General features: G+C 40.8%; 1 protein-coding gene across 2 annotated transcripts in view; it reads left to right on the top strand.

Moving 5' to 3' along the window:
* Positions 1 to 11,952, top strand: part of mlxip (MLX interacting protein) — a 28,006-nt gene extending 16,054 nt beyond the window's left edge. For both annotated transcript variants that reach the window (XM_013914849.1, XM_005722095.1), the window contains exons 10-17: positions 610 to 716; positions 1,296 to 1,404; positions 1,491 to 1,642; positions 1,856 to 1,963; positions 2,069 to 2,196; positions 4,404 to 4,527; positions 7,882 to 8,011; positions 9,956 to 11,952. In XM_013914849.1, the coding sequence (XP_013770303.1) occupies positions 610 to 716; positions 1,296 to 1,404; positions 1,491 to 1,642; positions 1,856 to 1,963; positions 2,069 to 2,196; positions 4,404 to 4,527; positions 7,882 to 8,011; positions 9,956 to 10,062 (965 nt within the window). In that variant the 3' untranslated portion in view covers positions 10,063 to 11,952. The remainder of the gene's footprint in view (positions 1 to 609; positions 717 to 1,295; positions 1,405 to 1,490; positions 1,643 to 1,855; positions 1,964 to 2,068; positions 2,197 to 4,403; positions 4,528 to 7,881; positions 8,012 to 9,955) is intronic.
* Positions 11,953 to 15,955: the final 4,003 nt, after the last annotated feature.

Below are 15,955 nucleotides of genomic sequence, written 5' to 3' on the forward strand. Positions count from 1 at the left end.
CTCTGTTACAATGTTACTGTTTTGGTTGTGCTGCATGAAAGACGTTGAGTGTGTATTAGGGAAGGTTAGTTACCGGAGAGTAAATTATTCAGGAGAACTCTCCCCTTACATTAACTGCCCTGTTACTGTACCACCTTAATATACCATGGTGAAGCAAAATGTCTTGTGCTTAAGACTCTACATGAAAGTTAAAATATATATGTTCAGTGCACATAGATATATAGTGTATATAGTTACATAGTTATCATACAAAAATCCACCACAGTACTATTGTGCAAAGTACAATGACGATAAAAAGTTAAACTACACTAAACTTGGGTCTCCGTTAGAGTCAAAAAGAGTAAAAATCTGGGTTTAGGCAGTAGAGTGAGGTTGTCTTTTGATTGAAAAGAAGATAATGGATAAGCAAAAACTGTACACTAGTTTCTAGGTCACATCCACAGTTTGTCACATTTGGTTTCAAAAAGCCTCAAGAGCTCCTGTCCACAAACCAATGAGCGAGGTTAATGTGGCTACAACCATATTTTATATACATCCTATGATTAGATTTCCCACAGAGCTTTCAGATCACTCTGTAACATTTGTGTATGTGTGTGTAAATCCTCTCAGGCCCTTTCCCAGGTCATGCCAATGCTGTGATTGTTACACCCACACCACTGAAAGCAGATTTGGTCCCTAACACAGGTGTGGTCATCACTTCTCCTGCTCTTGGACCGGTATGTTTGCAGCTCATTGTTTGAATTTATTTCCTACAGTTTTGTTAAATGAATGAATAAATAAATGTGCCCCTTATAAATTGTAAGGTTTTATATCATATTATAACAAAACAAATCTAATTTTTACCATGTCTTAAAAATTAGGTAAGTACAACCTCAGATGAACAACAAGACATGAGAAATCATGTTGTTTGATAATTTATTTTGGAAAAATGTAACCAAAATGCAGAAGCAGTGTGAGAAATGTGATTCTATAGCTTGCAGAATCACCTTTAGCAGCAATAACCTAAAGTACATTTTCTGTGCCATCTTCAGTGTCTCATATCTTTGTGGATTAATTTACACTCTTCTTTATAGTGTTTGCAGGTATTTGTTTACGCACACATCTCTTGCCACAGTAATTGCCACGTTTTTAAATCCTTAACTGGTCTGGCACCTGTATATTTGTGAAATTTGTTCGAAGGCCGTCTTTTTTATTTTTATTTTTTATTTTTTCTTTAAGTAAAGAGGATTGATATTTATTGCAAAGTTTCTTTCATGTTTTTATATTTATTTTTTGGATATTTTCATGTATCTCAGGCATCTGGATTTCACGTCGTGCCTCAGCCTCAGAAGTCTCAGACGATTGTTCCCAAAGAAAAATCATTTTCCTCTAGCCGCAAAAATCAGAAGGGTTCCTGCAGTGTTGGTGAGAATTAATTCAGAAAGTTACTTTAAACTTCACCTCCACAACGTGTTAAAACCTGTTTTGTTTTTTGTTCCTTTTCTTTTCAGTTCCTAATCAGCCACAATCTGGACAAAGGTCGCCCTGCGGGTTAGATCAGGTTCCTAGCCCACAGTCGTTACCCAGCCCACAGTCGTTACCCAGCCCACAGTCATTAATCAGCAGTACCAGTCCAGTTTTGGTGAAGAACGAGCAACCTCAGGTTTGTATTCGTGTGTTTTCAAACATAAAACTCAAAGTTTGATCATGTTTGTGAATAGAACTGAAATCCAACTTTACATGTAAAACATCTTAATTAACTGAGATTGACCTTAATGCACGGATTACACTGTCATGGGGCATTTCCGATGTTTCTTTCTAACATTGCATACAATCTCCATAATACTGTCTAATCCTTTGTGCTGTTGTATGACAGATCCGGAGGACCACACACATATCTGCTGAGCAAAAGAGGCGATCAAACATAAATATTGGCTTTAAGACACTCTGCAACCTGGTTCCTGCTCTAAAGTCCCAATCAAATGTAAGCAGGCGTACCTGTATGTTATCATGAAATGTCCAGAACCATGTTTGCCTCTAATGCCTGATTTGTTAATTAAAAACATATTTATTAACTTTGTGCTTTTAGATCAGTAATGCAGTGACGTTACAGAAGACAGTGGAGCACATTATGAAGCTCCAGCAGGAAAGGCAACAAATGCAGGACGAAGTTAAGAGACTACGAGAGGAGATTGAGGAGCTCAACACCTCCATTAGGTAGGTTTAAACATTTTGTATCATGTCTTAAACATTGAGCACTGTGCACAAGTCTTTTATATTTCAATTTTTCTTCTAAGGAGCCAGAGTTTTTACAGTGGTCTTGAGTAATAGTTCTCCTGGATTTTTGATGTTTTTTCAAAGTTTATCTTTGGACATTGGCTGCTTTTTCACATTTTTTCAGTCCAGTTCTTGCACATGACCATTTTCAGAGCCATGTTTTATTTGTTTAAGCTACTTAACGCTGAACTATGAATCATTCAAGGATGCAAAGGTACCTGAATCAAGCGCCTACAACTTTAAAAATAATCGGTTTTAAATTGTGTCTTTAGGGACTTTGTCACTAAAAATAAATTATTTGTTCCCTTTTTTTGTTCGTTATGACTTAGATAATACAGTCTAACCCAGTCTAACCGAGTTGCTAAACAACTGAAAAAGTTGTTTAGCAATCACTTTTTCACACAGGGCCATGTGTAGGTCCCCCCCCCCCCCATAATAAACATCTTCATTTAGAAAATGCATTTTGGGTTTACTTATGTAGTCTTTGTCTAAAATTTACATTTGAAACCTTTAAGTGTGGCAAACACAAAAAAGAGGAAATTAGGAAGAAGGTAAACACTTTTTCACACCACTGTATCTAATTAGCAACAGCTTTTTCATCATAACAGTGATCCCAAACACACTGCTGAATGTGCCGATGCAGCTTGGTGGATTGCCGGAGCATTACGACTACCGTAGTCAGGAGTCTCGTGGAGTAATCTGGGTCCAAAACTCCGTCCGTTTCAGGTCCCAAAGTCAAACGAACACTGTGGCATCACCGTCTAAATGATGTGCTGCGTAATTGCTGGCGACACAGCTACGTTAGCATAACATAAACACAGTGAAGCTGGAGGATTTAACTTTTTTTCACTCTATAAAAGCTAACGTGAGGATTCCCGATGGTTAGGGACAAATGCAATCACATGGTAGGATGCTGTAAACGGACCAAACTTCAGTCAGTAGAACAACTGAGATAATCCATCCACAATATGAGATTAGTAGTGATGTACTGTTTTCCTTTCAGATCCGATGCCAAGAAAATTTCAGGGGGGTATCCACGATACTGATCTGATACCGATACTTTATACAAAAACGTAATGTTTTATTGTACAGTGGTCCCTCACTATAACGCAGTGGATTTCACCTATCACAGGTTATTTTTGGAACGTAACTCCTGCGATAAACGAGGGACCACTATATTTTAAATTATGGCTTCATAATGGTCACAGGACATCAGACTACTTGTTCTTATTGCTTAATAATGCAGAATTATCATACAGACATAAAAAACCTGAGGTTGTGTATTTGAACACGTTGCCTGCCTGCAGCACTATAGGACTCCGCAAGAGATGTCTGTCTCGCCCTAGCGGGACCTGTCCCACTCCTCTCCAGTTCACCTCAACATAAGTTTGTCATATTCTGTGATATGATTTACTCTGAGGTGTTTGACGAGGTTAGTGGTGTTGCCACAACACCTCACTGTCTTGCCACATGTATCGCAAACCACGTCTTGGCTGTTTGTGAAGGTAAAATACGTCCACACATGACACTGTTTACGCTCAGCCGTTGTTGTGAGTGTGCACGCCAAGGGGCTGCGACACATTTATACAACCGTATTTCGCAGATGACCATGAAAGGCAGAAGAGGAAGTAGTTCCTTCCAAGTTAGACGATCCAAATGATATAGTTTCTTTCCACTGTGTTCCTGTTAATGATAAACTAAAGATTTACCCCAAATTAGTAAAATATTGATATTTTAATATGAGAATCGATTCTGGAACATAAATAAGTGGTATCGGAGGAATCAATATTTCAGTATCGATCCACACACCACTAGAAGTTAGTCATTAATATACTGCACCGACATGGGAATAGAGCAGCTTTGAGAGAATTCAATATTAATTAATCAATGGTACAGAAGTGGAGGAAGCAAGAAGAATGAGTTGAGTAAAATTTGATTTATCTGACTGTTTTGTTTCACTTAATGCACCTTATAATCCGGTGCGCCTTATGGTCCGAAAAATACGGTATGTTTGCACAGGTTTCAGTACATTGCTGCACCGACCAAAATGTAGGGAAGTAAAGAGTGGCTCGAGACTTATGCACTGTACAGTACTAAACGTGCACAGCGATCTGATGTATTAACTCTGAAATCTTTCCTCACTGCAGCTTGTGTCAGGAGCAGCTTCCTGTGACGGGCGTACCGATGAGACGACATCGCCTCGACCACATGCAAGAGAAGTTTAATGAATATGTGAAGAACCGCACACTTCAGAACTGGAAGTTCTGGATTGTATCCTTCTACAAGCTAGCTGATGTAACAGTTTTTATTTTTTGAGGGAGGCTTTTGTGTCTCCCACTTGAAACTAGAAAGAGAGGCACCTCACTGAGATCTGAATGATAAGTTGCAGGAAATACACAGCAGAGGCAGAAGCAGGCTTCCGACAGGAGAAGTTACGCGTAAGTTATTTTCTTAAGAAGGGTTTAGATAAAACTGGTGCCTCATACAGCTTTTAAATTTCAAAGTTTTCAGTCCATAAAATATTAAAAGTATTCATATAAATAACCTAAAATAAATAGGTACTGTTGTATCAGATAGCAGAGGGATTGGTTTGTTTGTTATCTACCAGAGTCCAATTAGCCTCCCCTCACACAAGACCAGAAGAGTTTATAGATCTGTATTGACTTTGTATTATGTGAAGGGGAATCTTTATTTATTTATTCAGTTTAATATTCTAAAGTTGCACCTCCTCTCCCCTTAAAAATTTCTCAATTATTAAGAAAAGACCCAAAGAAAATAAATTCCTTGCGTTTGTCTGGTTTCTTCTAATTTATCACCAGTGACTCTGAAGCAGGGAGTTTGTTTTTAGGAGCAGTAATTATCCCAGATAAAGTTTCTTGTGTTTTAGCCCTGTTGCTGTAGTGCAGGTTACTAGCATGCAGGCTGCTTTTCAGGCCCATTCGGACCCGGACCTATATCCAAAACAGATTTAAAACCTGATGGGATGCTTCTGTTTTAACTGGTGCAGGTTTTCTGGTCTTTACAGCAGTGGTTCAGTGGCTGAAGGAAACGCGCAGACCAATCGGATGTGAGTTAGCTATCTCACATGATATCGTTTAGCCAATCAACTCTGTGCATTCCGGGGGATACACACGGGGACTCTGCAGTGCCAACAGCTGAAAAGACAGTGAAAAGAAAGTGACAAATATAGAAAAAAGACAGGGAGTGATACAGACGACTGTGCTGGAGAGGGCCGAGACAAAGAAATCGGAGAGAAAAATAATAAGTAACAAATGGTGCTGGTACAAAAAACAAAAAAACTGGACAGTGAAAATAGAGGATTAAATGGCTGAATGCTGGACTTCTACACATCCAATCAGGCGATCTCCTAACAAATGTGATCCTGAAGGAGCAGTTTGTAAGAAGTGACTATTCCACTGTATTTGACTTGACACACAAATGCAAGGTTTTCTACAAAGGGAATATAATCAAACTAAATATTGCTCCAGGCTCACAAATGACCACCTCCACATGTGTATGAATGGCTCTGACTCCAGTCCAGGACAAACTACAGTTCTGAGCCAAAACATGGGAAAGAAAGCGAGCCACTAAAACTGTTCAGCTGTTAGGATGTTTATTATTTTTAAAACCAGTGGAGACTGTTCAGTCAGGATGTGAAACAGAAAAGGGGAGGTCTATTTACTTTTTCTATTTCGGATGTTAGGTCTCCCATAACTGCTGGGCCACTGTAACCTTCACCCTTCACATCTTCCCGCCCTTCTCTGAGCCCTTGGAATTTCTTAAGTTTCTTGTGTTCCTGATGTTGCTGTCATTCAGAACTGCTACATCTGTCACTATAAGCTGTCTCCTTCTGTTTGCCATGGATGTTAGTTGCCTCATCCTGGACTGTGGTGCTGACACTCACCAGTCCCCAGCCTCCTTCCTTCTGCTTGGCATACAGCCTCAGGATGCTGGACATGAGGTGAAACCCTGCATGCATGCATGCATGCATGCATGCATGCATGGTAAGGAGCTTCCTTTTCTTGATATCAGTGGCTTCTATCTCCTCCTCTGGCCAGCTTATTATCCCAGCAGAGTCTGATCACAGGCAGGGCATAGGTGTTATTACTCCCTCAGTTCTTACTACCTTCCCTCTCTATGTTATCATCAAACTACTTTTCTCCAGGCCGGACAACATTCCGATGTCACTGCTGTATATCCTGGTGGTGTGGATCAGTGAATTGATGTCTTGTTCACTCTCGGCATACAGCTTGATGTCATCCATACAGGAGGTGGCTGAAAACTGCTCCATTCCACAGTCAGTATTTGTAGCCTGTAGGTTTGGGCGATATATAAAAATTTTCCAGCCGACAATTGTCAGTCCAATAATCGATGATGGGCGATATATTCACACATGCACATATCCTCCGTGTAATCATGCACAGACTGATTTCATGTTTATAATACAGAAGAAGTCCAAACATGGATGAACTAATTTCCCCAGAAAAATTGGGGCTGTCAGCGTTGGCGCAGCATTAATGCGGTCATCACAATTAACATGATTAAAAATTTTAACGCGCTAAACCCATCTCCATCAACAAGCATTTGGGCGCACTCTGAGGAAGGTGCATTTGCTCACAAATAAAAGAGGGTGCTGTTAAAACAGCGCTATTATTTATTATTTATTTATTTTTGTTGACTGCTTCTATTAGCTCCTTCATCATTAGCAAACTTGCTCATGGGCAAATAAATGAATAAATCGCCCTTGTGAAAACGATCACCGATAGTTGATATATTCGTCCAATCACCCAACCCTAGTAGCCAGTCTTGTCAATGATCTCACTGAGGGGGTTCAGGCCGATGCAGAACAATCCCCATTGAGTTCCTGATGAAGGCTCTTAGGGTCCTGTTGATCTTGTATAGTTCTAGGCATTCCAGGATCCAAGTGTGGGACATTGAGTCATCGGCCTTCTTGTAATCTATTCTTCTAGTCTTCTCTTAAATTCATTAGCCAATGAGCTTTGCTACCCATATGCTCTTCCAGTATTGTTCCGTCTCCAGCCTTGGTGGTGCTGCTCTCATATTGTTCCCTTGCCACTGAAAGTACACCTTGGCTGGTTCTGTGGAGAACAGCTACTTTATTCTCTGCCTTCTATCTCTCTGGTTTACCTCTTCAAGCAGCTGGCCAAAGTTGTGAGTCTTTTCTTGGCAGTTTCCAAAGTGTTAGGTATGGACAGCTCGCTGTACTTAAGTACCTCCCTGCATGCAGTTCTGATAGTTGGCTAACCACTCTCCTTCTCCAATGGAGGGTACTGCTCCTTGTGGATGTTCAACTTGTAGCCAAGCATCTCATTGATCACTGCTGCTGTAGTGTAGATTAGCTTGTTTGTCTCAGTATATATCTTAATCCTGTATTATGTATATATGTGTGTGAGAGAGAACCTAGCATCCTAGTAGGGAAACCTTCAGGTATTTATTTACCTTTGCTCTCCAGCTCAATAATGTAGTAGAGTTGATAATAAGACTTCGACTGTATCAAAACCACACACTGCATTTTCAATACCTCTTGGCCTTTTACATTTAAAGCCTATTTTGATAAGTTGTGTAATCAGATTTAAAGTTCCTCCTTGACTGTCATACATTCAGTTCAGCATCATTATCAAGCCTCTTTTTGATTCTTTCAATGGGATGGTGTCAACAGCGAGCAGAGCAGAGCTTTGTCAGACCACGCTGCAATGGCTGGATCGTCACTGCTCGCTTCCAGCACTCAGACCCAGTAAGTAAAATAACCGACATGCTCTGACATACAAGTGGGGGGAAAAGTCCTTTACGTCTTCATTCCACCTACTGTTTGCAAGAGAAGTGGATCAGCACTTTTGGATGATTTTTTGACCCCAAAGGGACTTTCTTCCATCTGCACAGCTTTGACTATGCCCTATCTTTCACCATCTCTGTATATTCCTGCCTTTTAATCAGAAATCACACAACCATGACACAACAGGAAATTCAACATTGTAGCACAGTTTTTGAACGATGATAACTCACTTGAGGGGTAATCACAGTAACTTTGTTGTAATTACAATGAGTGCATCTGATTATTACATAGCATTTTCTTCCACTAAAAATGCTACGTCCTGATGAACAGAGACAACCTTTTGAGATTTGTGACATGGCGTGTTATGCTGTTGGAAGCAGTCTTAAGAAGATGGGTACACAGAGGTCACAACAGTCTTATAAACAGCATGACAGCATCACAACACACAGAACAGCAAGACAACGCAAAGTGCCTTAAGTGCCAACAGCAGACAGACAGATGAAAGATGAAGACAAACATACCCACACTTGTCAGGGCTGAGGCTCCTTTATATTGAGAGGCATCTACGGCTTCTCCTCTTTTTGTTATGTAAGCTCCCAAAATTTGACTTTAATTTCCACTTTGATTCAATTTTTCCCAATTTGTGTGAAATCATTCTCTTTAAAAACAGTTACACATTAGATGTATTTATTCATGTCTTACTTTGATCAATGTGTCAGTTTACACAACTTTCCCAGACCTCATCGTCCATCATCTTTATAGCTCATTTTGACAGCTTTATGGCCAAGGTCAGGTTAAAGCGTCAGGATCATGGTTGTTATGCCAGCTTTGCAGCAAAATGCAATTAGTGCTCCTTGATATTTTTATGGCTTTAAAGGAGTTGTAATGCCAAAGTTATCAATTTCACTAATTTATGGTAACTTCAGACTTCAGTTTGGGCTGTCAAAGCTATAATCTACCAATATGTCACAAACCTGACCTAAGTATACTGGTCACAAATAATTTGTGTATGTTTCGACTGCTTAACATGGGCACTCCCTAAAATATAAAGCACTGTAGTACAAGTATATAGTGTATACCAGTATTTATCATTTCAGAGTCTACATGCCATGAGAAACATCCCCTGCAGGTAGACATAGTCAGCAACGATACTAATGGAGGCTAAGAAGTTTAAATGATGCTCAAATGGTAGTAAGGGGCCCAAAGTGTGCCAAGAATATGTCTACAACATCCCCATCATTAGACCACAACTGATCCATTGGAGCAAGGCAGGACATGAAGCTGGTTTTCTTGTTGTTTGTACCAAATTCTGACCCTACTGTAAAAATACTGCAGCAGAAATCAAGATGCATCACGCCAGGCAACATTTTTCTCTAGTTTGTCCAGTTTTTGTGAGAGTCTTTGTGAACCGTAGCCTCAGTTTCCTGTTAGCTGACAGAAGTGGCACTACATATGATCTTCTGCTGCTGGAGTTCATCTGCTTCAAAAGTGCTGCATACATCGGCTATAACCAGTGGCTGTATAAATTACTTTTGCTTTTCAATCAGCTCACAGCAGATTGGTCATTCTCTTCTGACCTCTGGCATCAACAAGCGGCTCACTCTCTGTAGTATTTTATAGTTTTTTCTCTGTATGAGATGGTTGGTTAGAGGCAAATCCCAACGGTTTTTGTGATATTAACACCAGTTAGTGTGGCACCAATGACCATGTCACATTCAAAGTGACTTAAAATCACCTTCTTTATGCTGATGCTTGATTTGAATTTGAGCAGGTCATGCAGTCAACCAAAACTCAGATTAAATCAGAGCAAACTACATGCGGCTCTAAATGGAAAGCACACGGGCATCTGTTTGTGCAAATATCAATCATTTGTTTTAATGCAATTCATTTGGGCTTGTTTTTCAGTGGTCCTAAGTACTCTTCGCCAGCTGTGCACTACCACGTCCATTCTCAGCGATCCATCCGTGCTCCCTGAAGAAGCCATCCAGGCCGTAACACAAACAAACTCTTAGATTCCTCCTGGAAGTGACCCAGAAGCCACCTGAACTTTTTTTTTTAACCATCATAACATATCACTGGTTTGCCTTGTAGCCTTTCAGCAAGCTCAGTCTTCCACAAATCCCAGAAAAGAGACTATGTTTGACTTTTGGGAACGAGACACATGGTGCACCAAACAAAATGAGTGCAAAAATGACTTTTTAATCATATTTAAATAGAAGTAACTATGACTATCTTTAACTTTCAGATGATTTTCCTCTTTTAGTGTATTAGAAGCTGGCCCATGTTGTTTTTATGTCTTGAAAGCAACAACTTGTATTTAAATTTAAGTTACATTTAAAAAATGTTAAGTCGCAAGATTGTGTTTCAAAAAGGGAAATGCTGAATGTGAAGTTTGTTCTCTTATGCAGTATAAGGACATCATTTCTTTCCTTTCACAAGATTATCAGATGTTTTTTGTTTTGTTTTGTTTTTTTTAATCTAGCTAGAAGTACAATTTATTTTATTTGGAGGTTCAAACGCCTCCCATTGAGGAGATTGAAATATATTAAAGTTGAATACTTATATGTTGGAATTTGCCTGTCCTGTTCTGTTCACCGTCCCTTGTTTACTCAGGTGAATGTTATCTTGTTCATAGCAGTTTTTTTCCGTCCCTGCTCTGCCCATTTCTACTGAGCTCACCTGCAAACAACACAAGGATGAACGTTGCAGGCCGCAGCACGACATTACTGTCAGCGCCCACAAGACGCGTAACTGAACTAGCAGTACAGATTTTGCATACACTACTGTATATTCCCGCATCTACAGTGTTACAGGATCTTCAGTGTGCAGTAGGGGTCTTTCTGGTTCTTTACTGATCACTCAGGGCTACGCTAATCATCTAAGAACAAGTCGAGCCAGGATCCTTCTCAGCAGGAACACGTACTGTCTGTAAGGGTACAGGTTTCACTTATATGCTGTTTCTTTCCTTCTCACGGGTACACGTGTTCAAAGCAAACACAGATAAAAAGCAATGCATTGGAGGAAGCGCAAAGAAACACACCCAAAGCCATATCCAAGAGTATTCTCAGTCTGTTGTGTTACTGGCATAATGTTTTTATGGAGTACTCTGCTTTGTGGAGAGCTTGAGGGTTAGACACTGTGAGTGCAGCTGGCAGCCTTGAGGTCAAAGTGTGCCTGCATGTGATCTTTGCCAGCGGATTCGTCTCTTTATCTTCTTTTGTGGTTCAGCACTCCTCAGGCAGATGTTGTGAGTTTGTTTTTTTTCTTTTATTGTGCAGAACAACTGAGTTTACAGTAGCACAACGCACCATGTTTAATAGATGAATGTGCAGCTTTTTGTTTGTGCAGTTCTTGTCTTTTTTTTATTTATGATTGGATTGCACGAGTCTTTTATAGGGGAAGTTGTGCTCTTGTGTTCCTCTGTAGGCTGCTCAGTTCACAAAAAATGGAGAATGCAGTGATGAACACTTAAATGAACAGTTTGGTGTTGCGAGTCAAATATATAGAGTTCAGATATGATTTACTACTATTTGATGATGAAGATGCACCTCTGAATGCAGCTAGGCTTTCTCTTTAAATAGTTTTGTAGTTGTTTCTCCTCTTTTGAGGATCTCTCTGCCGTTTCTCTCCTGTATTACACCGTTTTCTTTCCTTCTCTCTCTCTAGTGATCTTTACTTTTGTGTTTCTTTGTGTGGATTTGTTTTGGATGATGTACAGGATGACGCAGATTGGATCTGCTTATGTTCGACTCCCCACATTTAGTATTGTATTGTTGGTTTTATGAAGAAAAGATATTTTCTTATGCTGGATACGACTGTTTCTTTGTGCTCTTCCCAAATGTCTACATGTAACATGATGGAAAATGCCTTAAATGATTCAGAATCACAATAAATACAGCAAAACTGAAAACTTTGTCTTCTCATCACTTTAATTTCAATACAAAACATTTGCTCAATAGAATCCATGACCAGGTATCAGATTTAACTAAATATTTTCAATAAAAGAGAACATTAGTAGCCGACCAATCAGTAAATTCTAAACGTAGCTTTGCCGAGCCATTCGTCCACAAGCTCCAGCAAGCACTTGGTGTACACATAGCTGTCCAAGTCCTGCTTGAAGGAGGGTAGTCTGCATGTGTGGGAGACCGTATTGCCGGTCCAGAGATGCACCACATCACGTATGATCTGGCAGATGTAGTGCAGCTGTGACGACAGCTCCGGGGTGAACTTTGACACCTTTGCCATGTAGCACTCGAAGGAGCTTAGCTGGTGAGCGGTGAGGTGCCGCTGCTCCGGCTTGATCAGCTCTGAAATGTTCAGGGTGAAGCAGGTGATGTTGGGAAGCAGTCCAAAAGCATCCTGCAGGAGAATCCATGAACATACAACTCAGTAACTACTCATCGCTGTTTGTGTGAAACTGATGATGTGTTGTTATTTTTGTAACACAAACGCATGCAAATGATCCACAGAAGAATTTGAAACTGACAGACGGTTCAAATACAGCTCTTAATTCATCACTTTCAGTCCCAGGAAGAGTTTATTATGCCTTTCTTTGTTTTAAGTTAAGTTAAGTTAAAGTTATAATGTTTAAAAAATTTTTTAAACCAGCTGCTAAAAATAGAGCAAAAGTCTTGATAATGCCTTTAATGCATCAACATACACTCATGGTCTGTGGTGTCACCAGCTCCTCATGTCCATATAATCAGGGGAGCACAGCCTACAACTGGTATTGCTTGTAACATTCTAATACCAGTGTATGCACCTCAAATAACCTGATATGACTATAAAAGCTTTAATTTACTAAACCAGTGGTGGACTACCTATAACCTCTCTTTAAAACACAGTTTACCAGCTCAGTTTAGTTTCAGCAGAGACAGAATCAAGTTAAAAACATCAGTTTCTTTTATAAAGTCTAAATTCTTCCCTCATTATGTAATACTAATGATCTTTGTAAGCCTCAGAAGCCTTACCAAGTGCTCCAGCGCGCTACGTATCTTCACCCTAATCATCCGGATGCTGGCATTCAAGGCACGCTCGGCTGCCCTGTTTCCAACAGCCTCACAGTTTGCTTTCACAGCCAGCAGGCAGAAGAAGATAAGGACTGCTGCAGCAGCATGAAAGGGAACACAGTGGAGATTAATTAGATTGATTACACTGAGCAAGTTTGCCGACCAAAAACTCGAGTCGAGCTGCAGCCTGCTTTCAAATGACACAGCCTCACTTCAGGATGCTTACCAGCACGGAAATTCATGACAGCAGGAGGCTTTGGTTGACTGCAGGCTCTGATGAGATGCTGTGGTCCATCTTTCAAGGACCACTTTTATTGAGGCTTTTCAGAGAAAGATCATTCTTTTCCTTTGGGTGTGGCTTTCAGAGCAAGAATTTTAGGAGTCAGTGTTTTTCTGCTGGGGCTTTCCTTTGTAAAGAAATTTCTTCAAAAGAAAACACAAAACATCGACACTTCCCGTAACAGGTAGTCAACCAAAACAGATTAAATCTGTAATAACTGGACAAAACAAGAAAAGTGTACAAACAAGAATTAAAGGTGGCTACCTTTGTGCTTTACCCTCGTTTAATCTTATTTCCTGTGATCTCTCATGTAAAATCAAATAAGTAACTCTTTAAAAAAATGCCAAAACTGTTTCAGGGTTAGCTAGAATGCAATTTTTTTCTATCTTTGACCTTTACCATTGTCCTTTAAGGCCAGCGTATGATTCTCAGCTGCTACGAAGAGGCCCAAATTGTGGCAAGAACCTATCCCCACATCATCACATCACCAAAAGCCAGATACAAAGCAGGATGAATCCACCAAATCCTGACCCTACCATCTGGATCCTGCAACTCAAGACTCATCAGACCAGCGTTTTTTCCAGTCTCCTATTGTCCAGTTTTGGTGAGCCTGTATGAATTGTTGCCTAAGTTTCCTGTTCGCAGCTGACAGGACTGGCACACAGTACAGTCTTCTGCTTATGTAGGCCATCTGCTTCAAAGGGAAGGGAAGGGAAGGAGCCTGAGCTAATGTGTGAGGCTGAGAGGTACTGGCTAAATATAGTCGGGCTCACCTCAATACACGGTTTGGGCTCCGGAACCAGTCTCCTGGAGAGGGGCTGATCTCTGTCTCAGCCTGGAGTTGCCCTTGGTGACAGGTGGCAGGCTGGGGTGGGTGTTTTATCTTAGTGTCCCCTCAGCTTGCTCCCTTACATTGGAGTTTTTCCTGGTGGACGCAAGGATTTGTTCCCTGGACCCATGCGCTGAATGACAGTTCAGAGTAGTGGGTGCTCCACCTGACGACTCCACCTGTCGTCTTATTGGGAGACTTCACCACTCAAGTCCTATCGGGCTGGGTTAGCCTGTGGGACTTCGGAGGCAGCCGATTCAGGAGGAACAATGCGGTTTTTGTCCTGGTTGTGGAACACTGGATAAACTTTTTAACCTCTTGAGGATACTTAAGGGTGCATGTGAGTTTGCCCAACCAGTCTGCATGTGTTTTGTGGACTTGGAGAAGGCATGTATGGGGTCTCAGGCCCATTGCTACGAGCCATTCGATCCATATACAATTGTTGCAAGAGCTTGGTCTGCATAGCCAGCAATAAGTTGGGTCCCAAGGGTGGCTAGCCCTTCCCTTATAGATATATATAGGGTGAGGAGTTTGGCCATCTGGCAGGGGCTCAGAGTAAAGCCACTACTCCTCTACATCGAAAGGAACCAATTGAGGTGGTTCAAGCATTTGACATCCCCACACTCGTGAACAAGACCCTGAGATACTTAAACTCCTCCACTTGGGGCAGTTACTCGTCCCTGACTCGGAGTGGGCAGTCCACCCTTTTCTGGCTGAGGACCGTGGCCTCAGACTTGGAGGTGCTTATTCTCATTCACACCGTTTCTCACTCGGCTGTGAACTGCTCCAGAGCGAGCTGGAGGCCACCACCTGATGAAGCCAACAGAACCATATCAGATATCAAAAGTAGAGATGAGATCCTGACACCATCTAAGTGGTAGCCATGTGTAGTTAGTCCCTGTATTGTTGAGGGGTGAATTAAAAATAGATTTAATTTTTAATCATTCGTGCTCCAGTCTGTGTCCTTTGGCTAAGTTGCACTGCTCTCTCTTGGCAGAAGAAAAAGCAAAATTACTTTTTAAAAAATATCATATTTAGATAAAAGTAACTATCATTACATCGAAAGCTGATCCTTATTGTTTATTTGTCTGGCAGAAGAATATTTAACTTCATTTAATATATTTAACTACCTGTGCTTTCTAAAAGTATTTATATAAAACTTTGATTTTGGTTGTTTTAGATCTTTTAGTCTTAATATAAAGATTTTTAGTGTGTTGTGTACATTTCTAATGTGCTGCCAGACTTGTTTGCTGGACTAAAAGAGTGGTTAACTGACCAAACTGAGTAATGATGACTGGATAAGTCAGCCTGCAGCTGGAAGCTGGTGGCTTAGGGCCACTTGGTGGCTGTAATGTGGAACTACAGGCTGACAGCTGATTACATCTGCACAATACACTGGGCAGATGCTGGAGTCTTGTGGAGCTCATAGGAAGTGATATCAGACGGGAACTGTGCAGAAGAAGGACAGCTCATTTCCTGTGGGTCTGGCTGCTGTTTGAGAATGAGAAGAGATCAGGAAACAGCCTGCTGGACAGTTACAAGGACTGGACTGTGCTGTAACTCTGTGGACTGGGCTTTTGTTTTTATTTTGCTGTATTCAGGTACCTGTGTAGTGTACTTTGTCAATGGAATTTCCCCCCAGTTCTTAAAGAGTGTAATAACTATTTTTATTATTTTTAATCATCCATCAATTCACTTTCTTATCCGGGACCGGGTTACAGAGGCAGCAGCCTAAGCAGAGAAGCCCAGACTTCCCTCTTCCCATCTTCCTCCTCTAGATTTTCCAG

The sequence above is a fragment of the Pundamilia nyererei genome, unplaced genomic scaffold (assembly GCF_000239375.1).
Source record: "Pundamilia nyererei isolate P.nyererei 1_Seehausen unplaced genomic scaffold, PunNye1.0 scaffold00006, whole genome shotgun sequence".
Lineage (NCBI taxonomy): Eukaryota > Metazoa > Chordata > Actinopteri > Cichliformes > Cichlidae > Pundamilia > Pundamilia nyererei.